This window comes from Martes martes, assembly GCF_963455335.1.
Source record: "Martes martes genome assembly, chromosome: 18".
Taxonomy (NCBI): domain Eukaryota; kingdom Metazoa; phylum Chordata; class Mammalia; order Carnivora; family Mustelidae; genus Martes; species Martes martes.
The window spans coordinates 24,974,169-24,996,314 of NC_137906.1; the positions used below are offsets into that span (position 1 = coordinate 24,974,169).

General features: G+C 37.1%; 1 protein-coding gene across 1 annotated transcript in view; it reads right to left on the reverse strand.

Moving 5' to 3' along the window:
* LOC308359753 (phospholipid-transporting ATPase ABCA3-like) overlaps window positions 1-22,146 on the reverse strand; it is a gene marked incomplete at both ends in the record, with an annotated part of 158,763 nt that overhangs the window by 99,947 nt on the left and 36,670 nt on the right. The window contains one exon of the mRNA XM_080831045.1: window positions 10,748-10,865. Within this exon, the coding sequence (XP_080687171.1) occupies window positions 10,748-10,865 (118 nt within the window). The remainder of the gene's footprint in view (window positions 1-10,747; window positions 10,866-22,146) is intronic.

The window sequence follows — 22,146 nt, forward strand, 5'->3', positions numbered from 1 at the left end:
TTCTTACATTTTAAGGCGTTTTAAATGACAATGATAGTGGAAGATCAGGGAAGTAAAAAAGCACCCGTTTTTCTATAGAAAGAAAAAAAAGAATCAACTTGCTAAACTCAGAAAAGTATTCAAAGGTTTACAGCAGCACAATACTTAATCAAGAAAAAGATGAAGACCTTGAGGACTGAGTAATACATGGGGCTGTTGAATCACTATATTGTACAACTAAAACTAATATAGCACTGTATGTTAACTACCGTGGAATTAAGATTTAAAAAGGACTACACGTATTGTGATGAGCACTGAGTGATGTAGAGAATTGTTGAATCATTATTACCTAGCAAAACTGTCTTTTAAAAATGATGGAGCAGGGCACCTGGGTGGCTCAGTGGGTTAAAGCCTCTGCCTTCGGCTTGGGTCGTGATCCCGGGGTCCTGGGATCAAGCCCCGCATCGGGCTCTCTGCTCAGCAGGGAGCCTGCTTCCCCCTCTCTTTCTGCCTGCCTCTCTGCCTACTTGTGAACTCTGTCTGACTTGTGATCTCTGTCTATGAAATAAATAAAAAAAAATCTTAAAAAAAAAAAAAGAAGGAGCAATTAAGGCTACCAGATGAACAAAAGTTGAGAGTTCATTACTAGGAGACCTCCGTTACAAGAAATGTTAAGAGTTCTTCAGGATGAAACATAAGGATGCTAAATGGTAATATGAAAGCATATTAAAGTATAAAACTCATTGTAAAGGTAAATAACGTAGACAAATACAGAACACTATAATGCTATGATGAGTATAATACATGTAAAATAGTGGTGAGTAAATTACTCATTTTTTGTATAAAAGTTAAAAGACAAAAGTATTAAAATATTATACACATAAAAATGTTCATCAGCATACAACATAAAAAGATGTAAATTGTGACATTAACATAAAGCATGTTCATGTGGAAGAAATAAAATTGAGTTCTGTTTGTGAATGAAGGTCAATTGTTATTAATTTAAATAGAATATTATAACTATAAAATATTTTATATAAGTTCCAAGGTAACCATAAAGGAAATACCTACAGAATAAACATAAAACACAAAGAGAAACAAATCAAAGTACATAATATAAGATAATATATATATTATACATATATAACATATATATATATATTTATGAAAGAAAAAAGTAGAGGGCAAAAGAACTGTAGGAAAGACAATTTTAAAAATGGCAATGGTGAGCCCTTCCCTATCAATAACTACTTTAAGTTTAAATGAAAAGACCTAAAAAGATACAGAGTGGCCAAAATGGATAAACTAACAATACCTAACTATGCGCTCTCTATAAGGACCTTTACTTTTTATTTATTTTATTTAAATTCAATTAGCCAAGGTATAGTAGTACATCATTAGTTTTTGATATAATGTTCATTAGTTGAGTATATCACCCAGTGCTCATCATATCACATGCCCTCTTTAACACCCATCATCCAGCTACCTCACCCCTCCATATACCTCCCTTTCCACAACCTTCAGTTTGCTTCCTGGAGTCAAGAGTCTCATATGGTTTATCTCCCTCTCTAATTTCTTCCCAGTTTCCCTTCCCCACCCCTTTCATCCTCTGCATTATTCCTTATGTTCCACACTAGTGAAACCATATAATTGTCTTTCTCTGATTGACTTATTTCACTTAGCATAATCCCCTCTAGTTCCATCCATGTCAATGTAAATGGTAGATATTCATCCTGATGTCTAAGTAATATTCCATTGTATATATACACCATATCTTCTTTATCCATTCATCTGTTGAAGGACATCTCAGCTCCTTCCACAGTTTGGCTATTGTGGGCATTGCTGCTATGAACATTGGGGTACCGGTGCCCCTTCTTTTCACTACATCTGTATCTTTGGGTTAAACACTCCCAAGTAGTCATAGTATAATTGCTCTGTCATAGGGTAGCTCTATTTTTAATGACCTGAGGAACCTCCATACTGTTTACCAGAGTGGCTGTACCAGCTTGCATTCCCACCAACAGTGTAAGAGGTCTCCCCTTTCTCCAAATGCTCACCATCACTTGTTGTTCTACAAGGAACTTTAGATTTAAGGACATATATAGGCAGAAAGGGAAGGCATGAAAAAAGATTCAATGTAAATGGTAACCAAAGAGAGCGGGAGTGGCTATACTTCTATTAGGCAAAGTAGACTTTAAGTAAAATATGTCATGAGAGAAAGAACAGTATTATATAACGGTTATATCATATAACAAATAATTAAAGTTACAGAAAGATATAACAATTATAAATATATGTGTCCAACATTAGAGCATCTACATATATTAGGTAAACATTGGCAGAACTACAGGGAAGAATACATAGCAGCAATATTATATTACATGGAGACTTCAATATCACACTTTCAATAATGGATAAAACATCTTGACAGATGATTAATGATGAAACAGAAGTGAACAACACTAGAGACCAAATGGACCTAATAAGCGTTCTATCTAACAGCAGAAAATATACATCTTTTCAAATGCACATAAAACATTCTCCAGGATATATGTATGTTAAGTCACAAAGTATCATACACAATTTTAAGTTGTAAATAACAAATTTAAGACTCAAGTCATATACAGAGTATCTTTTCAAACCACAATGGGATGAAACCAGGAAGCAAAAGAATAAAAATTTAAAAATTCATAAATGTGGAAATTAAACACAACATTTCTGGAAAACAAATTATTCAAAAAAGAGGGGAAAAAGGAAAGTTAGAAAATATTTTGAGACAAATAAAAATGAAAATACGAAATATTAAAACCTATGGAAAACAGCAAAACAGCACTAAAAAAGAAGTTAATACTGATAAGTGTCCATTATTTTTAAAAAAGGGTAAAAAATACACATCCTAACTTTACACCTCAAAAAACTAGAAAAATAATTCCAAGGTTTGCAGAAGGAAGGAAATAAAAAAGATTACCCAAAAATAACCAAAATGGAGACTAGAAAAATAGTAAAAGAAATCACTGAAAGTAAGGTTGGTTTTTGAAAAGATAAACATAATTGACAAACCTAAATTAGACTAAAAAAAAAGTCAGAAGACTCAAAATTAGGAAAGACATTGCAGGGAGCCCGAAGTAGAGCTCGATCCCAGGACCCTAGGATCATGACCTGAGCCAAAGGCAGACACTTAATGACTGAGCCACCCAGGCGCCCTTTTACCAATCTTTTAGAGAAGAATTAGCGCCAGCCCTTCTCGAACTCTTCCAAAAACTGAAAATGAGGGAATACTTCCAAACTCATTTTGTGAGGCCAGCATTACCCTAACACCAAAGCCAGACAGAGACACTATAAGGCAAATAACTTGGATGAAAATAGATTTGAAAGTCCTCAACAAAATACAAGCAAACTGAATTCAACAACACATTAAAAGGATCATATGCCATGTCCAAGTGGGATTTACCCATGAGATGTAAGGATGACTCAATATTCAAGAATCAATTGATGTGATACACCATATTAACAGAATGATTTTTAAAAAATCACATGATCATCTCAACAGACACAAAGAAAACATGTGGCAAAATTGAACTCTTTCATTTTTTTCTTTTTTCATTTTTTTCTTTTCATTTCATTTTTTCTTTTCATTTTCCTCAATGAACTAGAAATAGAAGCCAATTTCCTCAACATAAAGAGACCATATATGAAAAGCCCACAGCTAACATAATTCTTTATGGTGAAACTAAAAGCTTTTCCTGTAACTGGAAACAAAGTAAGGGTTCTTTCTGTCCCACTTCTGGACCACTTCCTGTCCCACTTCTAATACTGGAGGGCATAGCCGAAGCAATTAGGGGAGAAATAAAAGGAATCCAAGCTAAAAAAAAAAAAGAAGTAAAATTACCTGTTTGCAGATGATGTGATCTTACATGTATAAAAGCTTAACTCTACACACACACGTGCTCTCTGATGAACTAATATACAAGATTCAGTTAAGTTGCTATATACAACATCAACATTCAAAAAATCAATTTCTGCATCATTGATATGATCATGTGGTTTTTGTCCTTGATTCTATTTATGATGTATTACATTGATTTTGCATGTCAAGCCATCCTTACATTTCAGGAATTCATCCCACTTGGTCATGGTATATGACCCATTTAATGTATTGTTGAATTTAGCTTTGTAGTTTTGTGTTGTTTTGTTTTGAGTTGTCTATCTATGTTGATCAGGGATATTGGCCCATAGTTTTCTTATCTTGTAGTGTCCTAGTCTGACTTTGGTATAAGGGTAATAACAGGCCTTATAGAATGATGTAATAAGTGTACCCTCCTCTTGAATCTTTTCAAAGAATTTGAAGAGGACTGGCACTAATTTTTCTTTAAATGTTTGGTAGAATTCTCCAATGAAATCATCTGGTCCTAAGCTTTTCTTTTGAGAGGTTTTTCATTACTGTTCAATTCTCTTAGTAGTTGTAGGTGTGTTCAAATTATCTATTTCCTTATGATTCAGTCTTGCTGGGTTGCATGTTTCTAGGAATTTATCAATTTCTTCTAGGTTTTGAAGTTTTCTAATATACAGTAGTTCACAGTGTTTTGTTATGATCCATTTTATTACTATGGCATAGGCTGTATTATCCCACATCTCATTTTTATTTTAATTATTTGAATTTTTTCAATTTTGTGGTTTTTTTTAAAAACCAAGTCTTTTTCTTTTTTAAAAGATCTTATTTATTTATTTAACAGAGGGAGACACATCGAGAGAGGGAACACAAGCAGGGGGAGTGGGAGAGGGAGAAGCAGGCTTCCCACCAAGCAGGGAGGCCCAGTGGTGGGCTCAATCCCAGGACCCTGGGATCATGATGTGAGCTGAAGGCAAATGCTTAATGACTGAGTCCCCCAGGCGCCAAAAACCAGTTCTTAAGTTTTATTTTTTCCTCTTACCTTCCCATTCTCTATTTTATCTCCACAGTGATTTCTATTCTATTCTTCCTTCTACTGTCTTTAGGTTTAGTTTGTTATTCTTTTTCTAGTTCTTTAAAGTATGCAGTTAGGTTATTAATATCAGATTTTTCCTCTTTTTTTGATGTAAGTGTTCACGATGCTAGAATTCCATTTTTGCACTGCTTTTGATGCATCCTGTAAGTTTTTTATGTTGTGTTTTCATTTTAAATTTTCCCAAGATACTTTCTATTTTGTGATTCCTCTTTTGACCCATTGGTTAAGGGTGTGTTGTTTAATTTCCACATATTTGTGGGTTTTCCAATTATCCTTCTCTTAATTGATTTATAGTTTCTATTGTGACTGGAAAAGATACTTTGTATAACTTCATTATTTTAAAATTAGTTAAGATTTGTTTTGTAAACAAACATGTGATCTCTCCTGGAGAATGTACCATGTTTTATTGAGAATAATGTATATTCTGCTGTTGTTGGGTCGAGTGTTTAGTACACGTCTGCTGGGTCCAACTGTTGTTAAAGATCTCTATTTTCTTACAGAGTTTTTGTCAAATTCTATATATCATTGAAGGGGAGTATTAAAGTTTCCTACTATTATTGTGCTACTGCTTCTCTCTTTATTTCTCCAATATTTGCTTCATTTTTAAAGAACTCTGATGTTTGGGGTGCCTGAGTGGCTCAGTCAGTTAAGCGTCTGCCTTCAGCTCAGGTCATGATCTGAGAGTCCTGGGATTGAGCCCCGCATCGGGCTCCCTGCTCAGCAGAGAGTCCGCTTCTCCCTCTCCCTCTGCCTGCTGCTCTGCCTACTTGTGTTATCTGTCGAATAAATAAATAAATAAATAAATAACTCTGATGTTTGATAAATATATATTTATAATTGTTATATTTTCCCATTGAGTGTTTGATTTGGTATCATCACCTCTACTCTGATCATCATTTGCACATTTTTTAATCTATTTACTTGATTATGTGTCCTTAGATTTCAAGTGATTCTCTTGCAGACAGCATGTATCTTTAAAAAAAAATCTATTTAGTCAATCTATATCCTTTGATTGGGTTATTTATTTATTTATTTATTGTTAAAGATTTTATTTATTTGGGAGAGAGAGAGAGTGCAAGAGAGCACAAGCAGGGAGAGGTAAAGAGGGAGAGGAAGAAGCAGGCTCCCCATTGAGCAGTGAACCCCATAAAGGGCTAGATCCCAGGACTCTTGAATCACGATCTGAGCTGAAGGCAGACACTTAACCAACTGAGCCACCCAGGTACCCTGGTTGGGTAATTTAATCCATTTATTTTAAAAGTAATTATTGTCAGGGAAGGACTTACTATTGCCATTTTATTAATTACTTTCTGTCTGTAGCATTTTGCTTCTCACTACTGCTTTTACTGCCTGCCTTCCTTTGTGTATATTCTATAGATCTTCTTTGTGACTACCATAGGGATTAATGTAAATATTTTAAAATTATAGTGATCAATTTTAAATTGACAATAACTTTATTCATAGCCTTGTCCTTCTACTTTATTTTCTGATGTCACAAATTACACCTTTATATACTGTGTACTCATTAACATAGATTTATAATTATTTTTATGTTTTTAAGTTCTGAGTTAAAAGTGAATTTATGCACCCAAATTACAATAACATGTTTCTATATTTGCTCACATATTTACCTTTATTAGAGAAATTTATATTTTTATATGGCTTTGTACCTGTCTGGTGTCCTGAATTTCAACTTGAATGACTCCCTTCATAATTTCTTATAGAAGATGTCTTGTGGTAATTCATTCTTTCAGCTTCTGCTGAATTAGGAAAATCTGAATTTTCCCTTCACTTTTCAAAGTTTTGACAGATATAGTTTTCTTGGTTGTAGTTGTTTTTTCTTTCAGTACTTTGAATATAATATCGTACTGCTTTCTGACCTTCAAGGTTTCACTGACGAATCCTCTCTGTCTTGAAGAGCATCACCTGCAATTAAGAGTCACTTTTCTCTTGCTTCTTTCAGGATTTTCATTCTTTGAATTTTTAGTGTGATTATAATGTGTCTCATTTATGGGTTTCTTTCACAGTTACTCTACTTGTAATTTGCTGACTTTCTTGAATTTGTATGTCCATTTTCCCCCCTCAAATTTGTAAGTTTTCAGACATTATTTTTTCAAATAAATACTCTGTCCCTTTCTCTTGCTTATTTTCTGGGACTTTCATAGTGCATACAGTGTCTCACTTGATATCCCATAAGTCATTTAGGCTCTCTTCACTTTTCTTCATTCTTTTTTCTTTTCACTCCTCTGACTTAATAATTGCAAATAGCCTATCTTCAAGTTTGCTAATTCATTTTTTCTACCTGCTCAACTCTGCTGTTGAAACCCTCTAATAATAATTTTCTAATTAGTTCTTATACTTTCCATTTTCCATATTCAGGATTTGTGTGGGTTTTTAAAAAATTACTTCTACCTCTGTTAGTATTTTGTTCATGCATAATTTTCCTCATTTAATTTTGTTGTCTGTGTTCTCTTTCAGATCACTGAATATCTTTATTTTTAAAGATTTTATTTATTTATTTGACAGACAGAGAGCACAAGTAGGCAGAGAGGCAGACAGAGAGAGAGGAAGGGAAGCAGGCTCCCTGCTGAGCAGAGAGCCCAATGTGGGGCTCAATCCCAGGACCCTGGGATCATGACCTGAGCCGAAGGCAGAGGCTTTAACCCACTGAGCCACCCAGGCACCCCTAGATCACCGAATATCTTAAAATGACTTTTTGTCAGGTAATTCAGAGATCTGTGTTTCTTTTTTTTTTTTTTTTTTAATTTTTTATTTATTTTCAGCGTAACAGTATTCATTGTTTTTTCACCACACCCAGTGCTCCATGCAATCTGTGCCCTCCCTAATACCCACCACCTGGTTCCCCCACCCTCCCACCCCGCCCCTTCAAAACCCTCAGGTTGTTTTTCAGAGTCCATAGTCTCTCATGGTTCACCTCCCCTTCCAATTTCCCTCAACTCCCTTCTCCTCTCCATCTACCCTTGTCCTCTATATTATGTTATGCTCCACCAATAAGTGAAACCATATGATACTTGACTTTCTCTGCTTGACTTATTTCACTCAGCATAATCTCTTCCAGTCCTGTCCATGTTGCTACAAAAGTTGGGTATTCGTCCTTTCTGATGGAGGCATAATACTCCATAGTGTATATGGACCACATCTTCCTTATCCATTAATCCGTTGAAGGGCATCTTGGTTCTTTCCACAGTTTGGCGACCGTGGCCATTGCTGCTATAAACATTGGGGTACAGATGGCCCTTCTTTTCACTACATCTGTATCTTTGGGGTAAATACCCAGCAGTGCAATTGCAGGGTCATAGGGAAGATCTATTTTTAATTTCCTGAGGAATCTCCACACTGTTCTCCAAAGTGGCTGCACCAGTTTGCATTCCCACCAACAGTGGAAGAGGGTTCCCCTTTCTCCACATCCTCTCCAACACACGTTGTTTCCTGTCTTGCTAATTTTGGCCATTCTAACTGGTGTAAGGTGGTATCTCAATGTGGTTTTGATTTGAATCTCCCTGATGGCTAGTGATGATGAACATTTTTTCATGTGTCTGGTAGCCATTTGTATTTCTTATGGGTCATGTTCTAGTGCTTTATTTTGTTACTTTGGGGCAGGTTTCTGTGTGTGTGTGAGTGTGTGTGTGTGTGTGTGTGTGTGTGTTTTGTATGCCTTATGTTTCGTTGAGATTTAAACATTTAAAAACAGACATCTCTCACAGTATTTATGGACTAGCTTCACGCATGGGAAGTCCTTCACCCGTCACCCCCACTAGAGGTTTGGGGACCTTAAAATATTTTCTGGGGATGGATCTTTGGGGTTTTGCATATGTTTTCATTCTGCTATATATGGCCGCTCCAAACTGTCTTAATTTCCTTAAGCAGCTTGGAGATTGTGTTTCTTTTGTAGTTCTCTGCCTATATTCTGTTGCTTCCTTGGCATCTGAGTGGGGAATTGCACGTTTCCTGCTGCCTTAAAATACTTTAAAGTGCTGCAGCATTTGCCTGTGTTTTTCTGTGACTTCCAAACTGTCGTCTATAACACATGGCCACTCCATTAGTTCTCCATTAAGCAAAGCAGAAACCAGTCCCTTGGGCAGTCCCTAGAGCCAGAACATTGGATATAAATTCTAGTCTTTTCTTTCTGTCCCAAGGGAGAAGCTTGGAATTGGCGCATTTCCTCCTCATTGTGTCATGCCATGCTGGGAGAGGGGTTGGGGTGAGAAAATGTCATAAGGTTCCTGCCCTTTTTGGTATTGGACATGCATACATTTGCATGCTGCAGCATCCAAACTTGTTTCTGGAGTTTTTAAAAAGGTATGTTTGTCTGCATATTGTTGTTAACTTAGTGTCTCTATGGGGAGGAGGGTCTGGAGCTTCCAAGTTCACCATATTTCTGATGTGACTCTCATCTCTTGCTTCTAAGTTACCTCTATCTTCATTTAGTCTTGTTTAATTGCTGTAAATCTTTTCCTGTTTCCCAAGTGCTGGCAAAATTGGTTCTGACATTTTGTGCTTGTTTATATATATCTTATCTATGAAGGGACCAGAACTTGGAGCTACCATCTCTGAGAATTTGCTCCTAATGGTTGCTTCTGAGCTCACTCTCGCTGTATGAATAGGATTTCAATAGGTGGACAGATGGTTCAGGCACTCCCATTGAGAGAAAGGCCATGAACATATACAGAGGGAAAAGTGCATTGTATGCGTTCTGTCATTACATGTAGAACATGGGATGTGTTCCAAGATAACATGTAAAGCATATCAACTATATATAATGCATATATTATCATGAAGTTAATGACAATTCAAATCATAACCTTGTGATACTACCTAGGTAGTCATGTTGTTAAGAAGAGGCTTAACAGAGACCTAGAGGAAATCAGTTCAAATATATAAAATAGCAGAGAATGCAGGTAGTGTCTGCCCTTTCTGAGCTAGTTTTGGCATCATTTTAGTTTCAAAAGAGAGGTTGTTCTATTTCAACTACTATGCTCAGTCCTGTTCCAGCCTCTAGAACTTATGCTAACCTCACACACAACATGGGATTCATGATTCTAATTGTCCATAGTACTCCTTATCCATTCTTCCTTTCTGGTGAATGCAGTGCATCTAGCATGTAAACCTATATAAAATATTCTCCCATGGCTTCTTATTGCGGTCAGCATAAATTCTAATCTTCATAGCATGGCTTCCCCCAAACCTTTCATGATTTGACCTCTTAATTATTCCTCTAGCTTTATCTTTTGCTATTATTCAAATTCTATCTCTGATCTAGTCAGTTCCCTGCTTTCAAGTCTCCTAGTCTTTGCTTATGTCTATAATATTCTTTGGTTCCATTCATGGACCTTTAGATATCCTATTTGTCTCAGATTTGATGACACTTCCCTTTTTCTCACCCCCCACAAGACAGGTTATGTCGCATTCCATTAGGTGAACAGCATCCTACATATAACATCTCCTTTTACACTTACAATGTTAGTTTCAAGTTTCTTTCCTATACCTCCACCAGTGTACAAAATTGAGGGTAACAACCCTGTAATCATCACTGTAGTACCCACTGTATTACCAATTCCTATGAAAAGGATAGGCATATAAATATTTTCATTGAATAAATGAATCAATTTATTACATTACCAAGGGCATCTTGGTTGTAAATAATTAAAGTGTAATAAAAACTGCAACACTGAAATAACAACATACTCAATACCACAAGGTGCTGATTGGTTTGAAGCCTTAGAAGGAACCTGACTTCTGCTCTAAACAGAATTAATACATACCTATGAGAAGAGACAAGACTGCGGTTTTTCCTGCCCCATTTTGTCCTAGAAGAATGGTGATTTGCCCCTTATATAAATTCAAAGACATGTTGTTTACTACTACTTTGTCACCAAATTCCTGTGAGATAAAAGAAAGAATAAATTGTTATCTGTCACTATCACTTATGAAAGACAAAACACTCATATACTCTACCCTTTGAAGAAACAACATTATAAAACAGGTGAAGGTAGGAGGTACAGGTTTCCAGTTATGCAAGTCATGGGCATGAAAGGTATAGTACAGAGGATATGGTCAATGGTACTATAATAGCATTGTAGGGTGACAGGTGGTAGCTTGCTGGTGGTGAGCGCAACATAACATACAGACTAGTCAAATAACTATGTTGTCCACCTGAAGCTAATGTAACACTATGCATCAACTATACTTCAACAAAGAAGTAAAAAGAAAAAAGCAACATCATACTATCAAACTTGTGAAAAAAGATAATGTGAACAATGAACAACATTTGCAGGTCACTGAGTTTGTATATTAGGCAAAATAGGTGTGATTTGGTAAGGAAAACGGAGGCCTTTCTATAGTCTATGTTGGAAGAGTGTAATATAGTAATTACGGGCTTATTCAATTGTAGTAAGAGCTAGGAAACTTCATAGAAGTTGCCACTGATGCCATGATTTCAGCCAGAAGTTTGGTGATTCACAAGAGTATGCCTGGAAATTCTTGAGATTCTAAGCAGAATTAATACATTTATTAATTTCTGAAGCTGTTTCAAAAAATAGAAATGGAAGGAACACTTTCAAACTCTATGAGGCCATCATTACCTTGATCCCAAAACCAGACAAAGACCCTGTCAGAAAGGAGAATTATAGAGCAATATCCCTGATAAACATGGATGCCAAAATTCTCACTAAGATACTACCCAATAGGATCCAACACTATATTAAAAAGATTATTCACCATGACCAGGTGGGATTATTCCTGGGATGCCAGGGTAGTTTCACATTTGCAAATCAATAAATATGATACACCACATTAATAAAAGAAGGACAAGAACCATATGATCCTCTCAATTGATGCAGGAAAAGCATTTGACAAAATACAGCATCCTTTCTTGATTAAAATTCTTCAAAATATAGGGATAGAGGGAATATACCTCAGTATCATAAAAGCCATCCATGAATAGCCCACAGCAAATATCATTCTCAATGGAGAAAAACTGAGAGATTTTCCCTTAAGGTCAGGAACATGACAGGGATGCCCACTCTCACCACTGCTGTTCAACACAATACTAGAAGTCCTAGCCTCAGCAATCAGACAATGAAAAGAAATAAAAAGCAAACTGGCAAAGAAAAAGTCAAACTCTCACTCTTCGAAGATGGCATGATACTTCATGTGGAAAATGCTAAAGACTCCACTTCAGCAACACGGCAGGATAAAAAATCAATACACAGAAATCAGCTGCATTTCTTTTTTCCCCCCATTTTATTTCTTTTCAGTGTTCCAAAATTCATTATTTATGCACCACACCCAGTGCTCCATGCAATATGTGCCCTCCATAATACCCACCACCAGGTTCACCCATCTCCCAACCCTCCACCCCTCCAAAACCCTCAGTTTGTTTCTCAGAGTCCACAGTCTCTCATTTCTAAAACTTTTAATATTGCAAACCTGAAATGCTATCCATTAAACACTTCTTAATGTTTCCCTCTCTCCAGCTGCTGGAAACAAAGATTCTACTTTCTGTTTCTATGAATGTAGGTCAAATGCCCAATGTAAGTAGAATCATGCATTACTTGTCCTTTTGTGCATAATGCCTTCAGGGTGCATCCATGTTGTAGAATATGACAGAACTTCTCTCTTTTTAAAGGCTGATTAATATTCTACTGTATGTATATGGTGCATTTTGTTTATCCATTCATCTGTGGAGGGACAGAGGTTGCTTTCACCTCTTGGCTATTGTGAATAATGCTGCAATGAACGTAAGTGTGCAGATTATCTTTTTGAGATCCTTTCTTCAGTTCTTTTGGTTATATGCCAAGAAGTGGGATTGCTGGATCATACAGTAGTCATCTTTAGTATTCTGAGAAACTTCCATACTGTACACCATTTTATATTCCTACCAACAGAGCACAAGGATTCTGATTTCTTTACATCATCATTAACACTTGTTCTTTTATGGTTTTTTGGTAGTGGCCATCCTAACTGTTATGAAGTGATCTCTCATTGTGATTTGGATATGTATTTCTGTGATAATTAGTGAAGTTGAATGTTTTTTTCCTATGTTTTTTGACCATTCGTGTGTTTTCTTTGGAGAAATGTCTCTACAAGTTCTTTGCCCATTTTTATTTCTTTGCCCATTTTTTGGGGGGGGGGATCAAGGTAATGCTGGACTCATAGAATGAAATTGGAAGTTTTCCCTCCATTTCTACTTTTTGGAACAGTTTCAGAAGAATTTCTGTACACCAACAATGTGATTGAAGAAGCAGAAGTGAAGGAATTGATTCCATTTACAATTGCAGCAAAACTAAGAGATACCTAGGAATAAACCTAACCAAAGAAGTAAAGGATATATACTCCAGAAGCTATAGAACACTTATGAAAGAAATTGAGGAAGACACAAAAAGATGGAAAAGCACTCCATGCTCATGGATTGGAAAAATTAACATTGTGAAAATGTCTATAGTGCCCAGAGCAGTCTACACATTCAGTACAATTCCTATCAAAATTCCGTTGGCATTTTTCACAGTCCTGGGACAAACAATCCTAAAATTTATATGGAACCAGAAAAGTTACTGAATAGCCAGGGGAATGTTGAAAAAGAAAATAAAAAATGGGGGCATCACGTTGCCTGACTTCATCCTATATTGCAAAGCTGTTATCATTCAAGACAGCATGGTACTGGCACAAAACAGGCACATAGATCAATGGAACAGAACAGAGAGCCCAGATATACTCTCAACTCATTTTCAACAAAGCAGGAATGAATATCCAATGGAAAAAAAAGATAGTCTCTTCAATAAGTCGTGCTGGGAAAATTGGACAACCACAAAGAGAAGAATGAAACTGAACTACTTTCTTACATCATATACAGAAATAAACTCAAAATGGATGAAAGACTTCAGTATGGGAAAGGAATCCATCAAAATTCTAGAGGAGAACACAGGCAGCCGCCTCATCAACCTCAGCCACAGCAATTTCTTGCAATACACATCTCTAAAGGCAAAGGAAACAAAAGCAAAACTGAACTATTTGGACCTTATGAAGATAAAAACTTCTGCACAGCAAAGGACATAGTCAACAAAACTAAAAGGTAACCTATGGAATGGGAGAAGATATTTACAAATGACAGTACAGATAAAGGGCTGGTATCAAAGATCTATAAAGAACTTCTCAAACTCAACATCTGAAAAACAAAAAATCCAGTCAAAGAATGGGCAGAAGAAATGAACAGACACTTCTCCTAAGAATACATACAAACGGCCAACAGACACATGAAAAAATGTTCCATATTACTTGTCATCAGGAAAATACATATCAAAACCACAATGAGATACCACCTTACACAAGTTAGAATGGCAAAAATTAACAATTCAGGAACCAACAAATGTTGGAAAGGTTGTAGAGAAAGGTGACCCCTCTTACACTGTTGGTGGGAATGCAAGCTGGTATAGCCACTCTGGAAAACAGTATGGAGTTTCCCCAGGATGTTCAAAATAGAGCTACCCTACAACTCAGCAATTGCACTACTGGGTATTTATCCCAAAAATGCAGATGTAGTGAAAGAAGGGGCACATGCACCCCAATGTTCATAGCAGCAATGTCCGCAATAGCCAAACTGTGGAAGGAGCTGAGATGTCCTTTAATAGATGAATGGATTAAGAAGATGTGGTTCATATATAGAATGGAGTATTAGTCAGCCATCAGAAAGGATGAATACCTACCATTTACATTGATATGGATGGAACTACAGGGGATTATGCTAAGTGAAATAAGTCAAGAAGAGAAAGACAATATCATATGGTTTCACTCATATGCAGAATATAAGGAATAGTGTAGAGTATTGCAGGGACAAGGAGAAAAAACTGATTGGGAAGAAATCAGAGAGGGAGACAAACCATATGAGACTCTTGACTCCAGGAAACAAACTGATGGTTGTGGAAAGGGAAGTGAGTGGGGGGATGGGGTAACTGGTTGATGGGCAGTAAGGAGGTCATGTAAAGTGATGAGCACTGGGTGTTATATGCAACTAATGTATTATTGAACTTTACAAGAAAAACTACTAATGTATTATTTGTCGGCTAACTGAATTTAAGAAGAAAAGAAGATAAAAACTAAAAAGAAACATAACTTAGAGTGATAAAAACTGTAATTTCTAAAATGAAAATATAATTGATGATATTTACAAATGCAGGTTAGATGCTGCAAAAGAAAAAAGAAAAAGAGAAGAGAGGCAAGACGGTGGAGGAGTAGCTGATTGATATGACATCAGGTCTCAGGAGTTCAGCTACCTAGTTATCATATCATTCTGAACACCTACAAACTCAACAGGAGATAGAAGAGAAGAGCAGCAATTCTAGGAACAAAAAATCGACCACTTTCCGGAAGGTAGGATGTGCGGAGAAGTGAATCCAAAGCGACGGGAAGATAGACGCAGGGGGAGGGGCTGGCTCCCAGTAAGCAGTAGAGCAGTGCAGCACAAAATCAGAAATTTTAGAAGTCTGCTCCACTGAGGGACATCACTCTAGAGGGTAACCGGGGGTGGAACCCTCGTGGAGATAGTGTGGTCTCAGGTCCCGTGGGGTCACAGAAAGATCGGGAGAGAGTATCTGAGTGTGGCAGAACTCACAGGTATAAGAGCGGGGAAGCCGACTACAGAGACAGAGCTGAGGAGTGAGCTTTCAGATCAGGGTTACATTAAGCCATGATCCAAGGCACAGTCGGGCCACTGCTCTTCGAGGAGGGACCCCACAAGTGACAGATCCAGGGAGACTCACCTTCCTCCTCTGGGAGGAGCAGCATGGCAGGAATCTCCTGGGTTTGGAGACTCCAAACAGAGCTGTGCACCAGAGATAGAAACACTCGGTCACAGGCTGGGTGAGCACAGAGCGTGGCCGGAGACCAGGGAGACAGGAGTGATTGATGGCTTATCTCTGAGGACACACTGAGGAGTGGGACCCTGAGCTCTCAGCAACTCCAGACCAAAGTTTAGAAGGCCGCCATTTTCATTTCCGTCCTCCAGAGCTTTATGGAAAGCATTCAGGGAACAAAAGCTCCTGAGACCAAACCCAAGCAGATTACTTAGCCTGGCCCCTGGCAAGGGTGGTGCAATTCTGCCTGGGGCAAAGACATTTGAGAATCACTGCAACAGGCCCCTCCCCCCAGGAGATTTGCAAGAAAATCCAGCCAAGACCAAACTCACTGATCAAGGAGAACAGCGGAACTCCAGAGCTAAGGGGAAAGTAATGCAGACAATTCATGTCCTTTTCCCCATGATCCTTTAGTCTTGCAAAGTTAAATTTTTTTTTATTTTATTTTTCTTATTCCATTTTTTAACGTTCCTCTTTCCTCTTTTAACATTTTTTAACTAGTTTATCTTAACAATACCTTTCTTTAAAAAAAAAGTCTTTTTAAACCTTCATTGTTATAGTCCTATTTTATCCCTTCATTGTATTAAACCTTATTTTTTGTATACATATAGGTTTTTTCCAAAAAGTTTTGGGATACAAATTCTTCTAATAGATCGAAATATACCCTAAATTAAGCAGAGTTTTATTCTGGTCTCCAGCCTGAGCACATGCTCTCCTCTTTTTTTTCCTTTACCAACTTATCTTATCAATTCCTTTTTTAGAATTTTTAAAAATTTTTTCATCTTTATAGTCATATTCCATCCCTTCAATGTATTTACCCTTATTTGTGTGTGTGTGTGTATACACACACATATTTATCCTTTTAAAATTTTCATCTTTATAGTCATATTCTATCCTTTCAATGTATTTACCCTTATTTGTGTGCGTGTATGTATATATCTATACATATATACGTATACACACACACGCACACACACGCACATATACATATACACTTATATATATATGTTTTTCTTTCTTTAAAATTTTGGGAGGTAGCTTCTTCTAAGAGACCAAAATACACCCATAGTCAAGTGGGTGGCTCTGTTCTATTCACCAGTCATATATATATATGTACACACACATATATATATATTTTTTTTTTATTTCTTTTTTCCCCTTTCTTCTCCCCCCAGTCTTGGGTCTCTTCTAATTTGTTTAGCTTACATTTTTCTGGGGTCCTTGGAACCCTTTTAGTATTTTATTCTCTCGTTAATATATTCTTTTTTTTTCATTTTAAATTATGATTAGTTTTTTAAAATAATTTTTTTAATAAACATATAATGTATTATTAGCCCCAGGGATCGTTCATATATTCTTATCTGGATAAAATGACAAGGCAGAAAAACTCACCACAAAAAAAACAAGAGGTAGTACCAACCACTAGGGACCTTGGTCCCTACAGACCAATATGGACATTGGTAATATGTCAGAACTAGTGTTTAGAATGATGATTCTCAAGGTGCTAGCTGGGCTCGAAAAAGGCATGGAAGATATTAGAGAATACCTTTCTGAAGAAATAAAATCCCTTTCTGGAGAAATAAAAGAACTAAAATCTAACCAAGTTGAAGTAAAAAAAGCTATTAATGAGGTGGAATCAAAAATGGAGGCTCTTACTGCTAGGATAAAAGAGGCAGAAGAGAGAATTAGTGATATAGAAGACCAAATGATGGAGAATAAAAAAGTTGAGCAAAAGAGAGACAAACTACTGGACCATGAGGGGAGAATCTGAGAGATAAGTGATACCATAAGATGAAGCAACATTAGAATAATTGGGATTCCAGAAGAAGAAGAAAGAGAGAGGGGGAAGAAGGTATATTGGTATGTTACAGAAGTCTGTAACATACAATGGTAGAAATATTAGATTGACAGCAGACTTATCCACAGAGACCTGGCAGGCCAGAGAGGACTGGCATGATATATTCAGAGCACTAAATGAGAAAAACATGCAGCCAAGAACTGTATCCAGTTAGGTTATCACTGAAATAGAAGGAGAGATAAAAAGCTTCCAGGACAAAAAAAAAATTAAAAGAATTTGCAAACACCAAAGCAGCCCTACAGGAAATACTGAAAGGGGTCCTCTAAGCAAAGAGAGAGCCTAAAAGTAGTAGACCAGAAAGGAACAGGGACAATATACAGTAAGTCACTTATAGACAATACAATGGCACTAAATCCGTATCTTTCAACAGTTACCTGGAATGTAAATGGGCTAAATGCCCCAATCAAAAGACACAAGGTATCAGAATGGATAGAAAAATAAAACCCATTAATATACAGTCTACAAGAAACTCATTTTAGACCCAAAGACACCTCCAGATTTAAAGTGAGGGGGCGGAAAACAATTTACCATGCTAATGGACATCAAAAGAAAGCTGAGGTGGCAATCCTTATATCAGATAAATTAGATCTTAAGCCAAAGACTATAACAAGAGATGGGGAAGGACACTATATCATACTCAAAGGGTCTGTCCAACAAGAAGATCTAACCATTTTAAATATCTATGCCCCTAACACGTGAGCAGCCAACTACATAAACCAATTAATAACAAAATCAAAGAAACACATTTACAATAATACAATAATAGTAAGGGACTTTAACACCCCCCTCACTGAAATGGACAGATCATCCAAGCAAAAGATCAACAAGGAAATAAAGGCCTTATAAGACACACTGGACCAGATGGACATCACAGATATATTCAGAACATTCCATCCCAAAACAACAGAATACACAGTCTTCTCTAGTGCACATGGAACATTCACCAGAATAGATCACATCCTGGGTCACAGATCAGGTCTCAACCGGTATCAAAAGTTTGGGATCATTCCCTGCATATTTTCAGACCACAATGCTCTGAAACTAGAACTCAATCACAAGAGGAAAGTTGGAAAGAACTCAAATACATGGAGGCTAAAGAGCATCCTACAAAAGAATGAATGGGGGGTGCCTGGGTGGCTCAGTGGGTTAAAGCCTCTGCCTTTGGCTCGGGTCATGATCCCAGGGTCCTGGGATCGAGCCCCATGTCGGGCTCTCTGCTCAGCGGGGAGCCTGCTTCCCTTCCTCTCTCTCTTCCTGCCTCTCTGCCTACTTGTGATTTCTGTCTGTCAAATAAATAAATAAAATCTTTAAAAAAAAAAAAAGAATGAATGGGCCAACAAGGAAGTTAATGAAGAACTGAAAAAATTCCTGGAAACAAATGAAAATGAAAATACAACTGTTCAAAATATGTGGGACACAGCAAAGGTGGTCCTGAGGGGAAAATATATAGAGATACAGCCTTTCTCAAGAAACAAGAAAGGTCTCAAGTACACAACCTAACCCTACACCTAAAGGAGCTGGAGGAAGAACAGCAAAGAAAGCACAAACCCAGCAGGAGAAAAGAAATAATAAAGATCAGAGCTGAAAGCAATGAAATAGAAACCAAAAGAACAGGAGCTGGTTCTTTGAAATAATTAATAAGATTGATAAACCCCTGGCCAGACTTATCAAAAAGAAGAGAGAAAGGACCCAAATAAATAAAATCATGAATGAAAAGAGGAGAGATCACAACCAACACCAAAGAAATACAATTATAAGAACATATTTTGAGCAACTTTACGCCAGCAAATTTGACAATCTGGAAGAAATGGATGCATTCCTAGAGACATATAAACTACCAAAACAGAACCAGGAATAAACAGAAAACCTGAAAAGACCCATAACCAGTCAGGAGATTGAAGCAGTCATCAAAAATCTCCCAACAAACAAGAGCCCAGGACCAGATGGCTTCCCAGGGGAATTCTACCAAACATTTAAAGAAGAATTAATACATACTCTCCTAAAACTATAGAAATGGAAGGAAAACCTCCAAATTCACTTTATGAGGCCAGCATTACCTTCATCCCAAAACCAGACAAAGACCCCATCAAAGAGCAGAATTACAGACCAATATTCCTGATGAAGATGGATGCAAAAATTCTCACCAAAATACTAGCCAATAGGATCCAACAAGTCATTAAAAGTATTATTCACAACAACCAAGTGGGATTTATTCTGAGGCTGCAAGGTTGGTTCAACATTCACAAATCAATCAACGTGATACGATACATTAATAAAAGAAAGAACAAGAACCATATGTTACTCTCAACAGATGCTGAAAAAGCATTTGACAAAGCACAGCATCGCTTCCTGATCAAAACTCTTCACAGTGTAGGCATAGAGGGTAGATTCCTCAATATCATCAAAGCCATCTATGAAAAACCTACAGCGAATATCATTCTCAATGGGGAAAAACTGAGAGCTTTTCCCCTAAGGTCAGGAACACAGCAGGCTGTCTACTGTCACCACTGCTATTCAACATAGTAGTAGAAGTCCTAGCCTCAGCAAGCAGACAACAAAAAGAAATAAAAGGCATCTGAATTGGCAAAGAAGCAGTCAAACTCTCACTCTTTGCACTGATATGATACTTTATGTGGAAAGCCCAAAAGACTCCATCCAAAACTGCTAGAACTCATACAGGAATTCAGTAAAGTGTCAGGATATAAAATCAATGCACAGAAATCAGTTGCATTTCTATACCAACAGCAAGACAGAAGAAAGAGAAATTAAGGAGTCAATCCCATTTACAACTGTATCCAAAACCATAAGATACTTAGGAATAAACCTAACTAAAGAGGCAAAGAATCTATATTCAGAAAACTATAAAGTACTCATGAAAGAAATTGAGAAAGACACAAAGTGAAGGAAAAATGTTCCATACTCATGGATTGGAAGAACAAGTACTGTGAAAATGTCTATGCTACCTAAAGCAATCTACACATTTAATGCAATCCCTATCAAAATACCACCCATTTTTTTCAAAGAAATAGAACAAATTAATTCTAAAATTTATATGGAACCAGAAAAGACCTTGAATAGCCAGAGGAATGTTGAAAAAGAAAACCGAAGTTGGCAGCATCACAATTCCAGGCTTCAAACTCTATTACAAAGCTGTAATCATCAAGACAGTATGGTACTGGCACAAAAACAGACACATAGATCAATGGAACAGAATAGACAGCCCAGAAATGGACCCTCAACTCTATGGTCAACTAATCTTTGACAAAGTAGGAAAAAATATCCAATGGAAAGAAGACAATCTCTTCAACAAATGCTTTTGGTAAAATTGGACAGCTACATGCAGAAGAATGAAACTGGACCATTTCCTTACACCACACACAAAAATAGACTCCAAATGGCTGAAAGACCTCAATGTGAGACAGGAATCCATCCAAATCTTTGAGGAGAACAGAGGCAGTAACCTCTTGGACCTCAGCTGCTGCAACTTCTTTCTAGAAACATCGCCAAAGGCCAGGGAAGGAGGGCAAAAATCAACTATTGGGACTTCATCAAGATCAAAAGCTTTGCACAGCAAAGGAAACAATCAACAAAACCAAAAGACAACTGACAGAATGGGAGAAGATAATTGCAAATGACATATCAGATAAAGGGCTAGTATCCAAAAATCTATAAAGAACTTACCAAACTCAACACCCAATGAACAAGTAATCCAATCAAGAAATGGGCAGAGGACATGAACAGACATTTCTGCAAAGAAGACATCCAACTATAGCAGCAATGGCCACGGTCGCCAAACTGTGGAAAGAACCAAGATGCCCTTCAACGGATGAATGGATAAGGAAGATGTGGTCCATATACACTATGGAGTATTATGCCTCCATCAGAAAGGACGAATACCCAACTTTTGTAGCAACATGGACAGGACTGGAAGAGATTATGCTGAGTGAAATAAGTCAAACAGAGAAAATCAAGTATCATATGGTTTCACTTATTGGTGGAGCATAACAAATAATATAGAGGACAAGGGTAGATGGAGAGGAGAAGAGAGTTGAGGGAAATTGGAAGGGGAGGTGAACCATGAGAGACTATGGACTCTGAAAAACAACCTGAGGGTTTTGAAGGGGCGGGGTGGGAGGGTGGGGGAACCAGGTGGTGGGTATTAGGGAGGGCACAGATTGCATGGAGCACTGGGTGTGGTGAAAAAACAATGAATACTGTTACGCTGAAAATAAATAAAAAATTGAAAAAAAAAAAAAAAAAAAAAAAAAAAAAAAGAAGACATCCAACTGGCCAACAGACACATGAAAAAATACTCAACATCGCTTGGCATCAGGGAAGTACAAATCAAAACTACAGTGAGATACCACCTCACACCAGTCAGAATGGCTAAAATTAACAAGTCAGGAAACGACAGATGTTGGCAAGGATGTGGAGAAAGGGGAACCTTCCTACACTG